The following is a 4759-nucleotide window of genomic DNA, read 5'->3' as shown; positions in this document are numbered from 1 at the left end:
CTGCAGCCACTGTGCACCGCTCCAATAGTGCATTACTGTAAATGCAAAACAGTACTGAAAGCTAACCTGTTTATCCTTTGAATAAGCTTCCTGTTATTTCATTGAACATTTGTTATTATACCTCAGTATGTTTTCACAACATGAAAAAATCACAAATTTCTATCTTCTACAGATCTAGCATCTCATTTAAAAAATTAGACAATTTATGTAAGTTTTTAAATTTCTAGTTTGTAAAATGTTCCTGAGCTGTCCTTACCTTTAAATGATAACATCTCTTCTTCCTCTCCTATTTTCTCTTTCTTACATCTTTATCCATCTCTGACTGTGATTTCACATTCTTTATAGTAACTCTAGATATGGCAGTAACTGGATACAGCGACCAGCTGCACCAAAAATGTTGTGTAAAATGATGCCTAAAACATATGTTTGGCCCTTTAATCAAATATTTAAAGATGTATGCACCAATTTGCATTTAATCATTACTTGTTATTGATCTCTGGCTCTCTCATACAGTGTGCTTTGGTCGTGTCTCACTTCCCTCACTGCCCCTGTGCTGGAGGTTTCTTCCTGTTCAAAGGGAGTTTTTCCTTTTTTATTAGAATTTGGGTTTTATTCTGCTCTGTGATGACTAATCTTGAGGCCACGGGGAACAACCCATTAGAAGAGTCTTATCTCATGTTCCCACATACCACACATGTGCTTATGTCCAGATTGTCCCAGTGAATTCAGGTTGTTTCTGCTACAGCCTTGGTGAAAGCAAAGTCCAAACAGCAGTAAAACATTTAGAGGACTCAGTCTATGTTATGTCCTTGGGACAGCTGTTTAACGCTATCCTCTGTGTAAAGGCTAATCGTTAGACTCTATGTGAACACGGAGATCCACCCACTAAAAATGAAAAGAAAAAGGTTACAAACATAGTTTATCAAAAAAAAAAAAAAAAAAACACTTCAAAGTAAAGTAAAATAACGTTTTTCAGGCCTGATTCAGATGAAGCTAATTTCAGGTTTTCAGGTGACTTGTATTCTTAACTGCCTTCGTCGTTTTTGGATTCTGTTGAGATTGCCTTACATTTGGTTGATTTCCATGTGAAGTTGCCAGAAACAGATTCATTTGCCTCTGAGGCTGGGGGTTTGTGCACAGATGAAGGCTGTGCATTTGAAACAGGTGCCTTTAAAAATAGTTTATATTGGCAGCCCATATTATATTACAGTATTTAACTTAAACACTTCCTTTTTCCTCCCTGATAGTGTGGGTTTGTGTATCACTTTTTGGAAAAGCAGGACCTGGTTTGCCAGCTGGACAAGGTTCCACCTACATTTTATGGAAGAGAATGTCTTAGCCAACACTGCCCCCTACTGACTTAAAAAAAAAAAACCTACACAAGTACATCAAAGTATTTAGTGCTTCTTGTGAATTTCTCACAAGTGATATTTTTCACATTAATGTAGACAGCACAGCTATTTCGGCAGAGATAGCACTTTCTGCAACTGGTGAGACTTGGAAAAATGCAAATTAATAGTGAAACTGCTCATCATGATCTGTTAGTTGCATTTTTTAAGCCCATTTGAAGATTATATTCAGTTTAAGAGCCAGCTTTCATCAAAAATACTGTATAAACTAAGCTAGTTAAAATTATTTGTGTACTGTTGCACTGACTACAGTGTTGTCAAGAAACTACACTTTATATACAGTGTAGAGCATCTGCAAATATTAAGTTAGTTAGGAAAAGAAAAAGAAACGTGAAATATGTCTTTTAAGTTTTATTCAGAACAATGACAAGACACAACAAGACAGGAGAACACCTCAGTGAACTGAACAGACAACTGGGAAACAGACTTAACAGCTGTGCAACAGTAAATTTAAGCCAGGTCCTCTTCACCTTCCTCCTCAAACTCGCCCTCCTCCTCGGCAGTAGCATCCTGGTACTGCTGGTACTCTGACACCAGGTCGTTCATGTTGCTTTCTGCCTCAGTGAACTCCATCTCATCCATACCCTCACCAGTGTACCAGTGAAGGAAAGCTTTACGCCTGAACATGGCAGTGAACTGCTCGGAGATGCGCTTGAACAGCTCTTGGATTGCCGTGCTATTACCAATGAAGGTGGCCGCCATCTTGAGACCTCTGGGAGGAATGTCGCAGACTGCAGTCTTGACGTTGTTGGGGATCCATTCGACGAAGTAGCTGCTGTTCTTGTTCTGCACGTTCAGCATCTGCTCGTCGACCTCCTTCATGGACATGCGCCCACGGAAGATGGCAGCCACCGTCAGATAACGACCATGACGTGGGTCACAGGCAGCCATCATGTTCTTGGCATCGAACATCTGCTGGGTGAGCTCTGGTACAGTGAGTGATCTGTACTGCTGGCTACCCCTGCTTGTGAGAGGAGCAAAGCCTGGCATGAAGAAGTGCAGACGAGGGAATGGCACCATGTTTACAGCCAGCTTGCGAAGGTCAGCATTGAGCTGTCCAGGGAACCTGAGGCACGTGGTGACGCCACTCATAGTTGCAGAGACCAAATGGTTGAGGTCACCATACGAAGGGGTTGTGAGTTTAAGGGTGCGGAAGCAGATGTCATAGAGGGCCTCGTTGTCGATGCAGTAGGTCTCATCTGTGTTTTCTACAAGCTGATGAACTGATAATGTGGCATTGTAGGGCTCAACAACTGTGTCTGATACTTTTGGGGAAGGCACCACGCTGAAGGTGTTCATAATGCGGTCAGGATACTCTTCACGGATCTTGCTGATGAGCAGTGTGCCCATACCAGATCCCGTACCGCCACCCAGGGAATGTGTGAGCTGAAAGCCCTGCAGGCAGTCGCAGCTCTCTGCCTCCTTCCTCACTACATCCAGGACAGAGTCCACCAGCTCTGCACCTTCTGTGTAGTGACCCTTGGCCCAGTTGTTACCAGCACCGCTCTGGCCTGCATAAACAAATCCAGACTAAACTTAGTAACCATAGTGCAACGTAATTTAGAAATTTTGACATAATATAATGCAACTTACCAAAAACAAAGTTGTCTGGTCTAAAGACTTGGCCGAAAGGACCAGACCTCACAGAGTCCATGGTGCCTGGCTCCAGATCCACAAGGACAGCACGGGGCACATATTTGCCACCTAATTATTAAAATAAATAAATAAAAGTCTAGTTAAATATCAGTAAACCCACATACAGCCCTAGGCCCAGGTGTACGGATGATGTACTTACCTGATGCTTCATTGTAGTAGACATTGATCCTGTCCAGCTGCAGGTCACTGTCACCATGGTAAGTGCCAGTTGGGTCAATGCCATGCTCATCACTGATCACCTCCCAAAACTAAAATAAATACAAATAAAAGGCAAAAATGAGGGAGCAATAAAAAAAAAAAAAGTGACTTAATAGAGCAATCTCATCCTGGTCTATTGTTCTTTTAAGAGGCACACTACACTATATTTAACATTCTGTGGTTTTGATGTTGCAGTAATGTGATTTAGGGTTACATTTACAAATCATAAACATGGATGAAGCCACGCGCCTGATTCTTGACGTTCAGTTTAAAATGGTCGACAAGTTCCCGCCGTTCTGCCATAGGCGCGCGCGGTCTCATACGCCATTGGCTGCTATGGTTATGAATTCGAACATTCCTTGCTACGTCACTAACCGCCCACTACAGGCAAAAAGCCGGGCTGCAGCAAAAGCACGAAGTAGGCCGCACGAAGCCGGTAACTGCAATTAAATAAAATAAATAAAAATAATCCGACTTATGTGACAAAATGTTTAAAATTATAGTTTAACCCACAAACCCAGCAATCTTTTAGTCTATAGGGCTGTTTTACTTAAGGCTTTGCGTATTCAGTCGACAATCCTTAGCTTTACTTCCCTTTTTTCCGCAGTGCAGCATACACCAAGAGAACAATGGCCAAGTTCAGTTTCCGTCAATTCGACGTAAAAACGTTAATTAGAGTTACCATTCAGTTTAATCAGCAATTTTCTTTGATCTAAGTAACAAAAACAAAGGGTTGCGGGGAAATCTTTAAACTGTTGAACATTACATTTATTTTTCCATTTTATTTAATTAGACGTCGATATATTACGGTCCTACAAAGTTCTCAAAATATAGTTATGTCTATAGTTTACTAATTTCTTAGCCAACATTTAAGTAGGACACGTTGATATTCCCAGGGTGTGGCTTCTGGGACGTAACGAGCACAATGCACAGGCTTCTGGTGCAAAAAACACGTTGATCGTAAATAATGCAACTTAATAACGTCCTGAAATGACACATATTGTCACTAACCTTGGCACCAATCTGGTTTCCACACTGGCCGGCCTGAAGATGGACAATTTCCCTCATATTTACTGGAGTTAGCGTACGACTTACAACGACAGACTTTGGTTCACTTGAAGTGCGTACCGAATGCCTCAACGCTTTACTTTATACGTCCAGGAAACGCCCTCAAGGCGTCAACGCAAGTGCCTATTGGCTTATAAGCGAACACTTCCTTTATAGACACAAATGTAAACCAATCAAAGGTTCATGTGCTAATCTCTGATTGGTCTAACCGGTCTGCCTATCATTTTCATCTCAAACCTATGAACTAATGTCTAATCTGTAGACGTTGACCTACTTCCTCGTGATGGTGGAAAGAAAATGCGACACTGTAGGGATTATTTTTTGACATCCTAGTGTTAGCTGCTAGTGCAGACAGCTAGAGGTTTCATCTCATCGAGTAAATTAGAGCATTTCGATTCATTAGGATATAAAACAGTCATCCGAGTGGG

At 41.6% G+C, this 4759-nt stretch overlaps 1 protein-coding gene across 1 annotated transcript; it reads right to left on the bottom strand.

The window, feature by feature from the left end:
* Positions 1-1745: 1745 nt before the first annotated feature.
* On the bottom strand, positions 1746-4433 carry LOC101465389 (tubulin beta-1 chain). The gene is made up of 4 exons (XM_004558594.2): positions 4275-4433; positions 3205-3313; positions 3003-3113; positions 1746-2920 (listed from the first exon to the last, which is right to left on the bottom strand). Exons 1-4 carry the CDS (start codon positions 4329-4331, stop codon positions 1860-1862), a joined length of 1338 nt encoding a protein of 445 aa, XP_004558651.1. The 5' UTR covers positions 4332-4433; the 3' UTR covers positions 1746-1859.
* Positions 4434-4759: the final 326 nt, after the last annotated feature.

This window comes from Maylandia zebra, linkage group LG12 (genome assembly GCF_041146795.1).
Source record: "Maylandia zebra isolate NMK-2024a linkage group LG12, Mzebra_GT3a, whole genome shotgun sequence".
NCBI lineage: Eukaryota > Metazoa > Chordata > Actinopteri > Cichliformes > Cichlidae > Maylandia > Maylandia zebra.
Note: the sequence above shows the minus strand (reverse complement) of the source record. Positions and strands in the feature narration are given on the sequence as shown.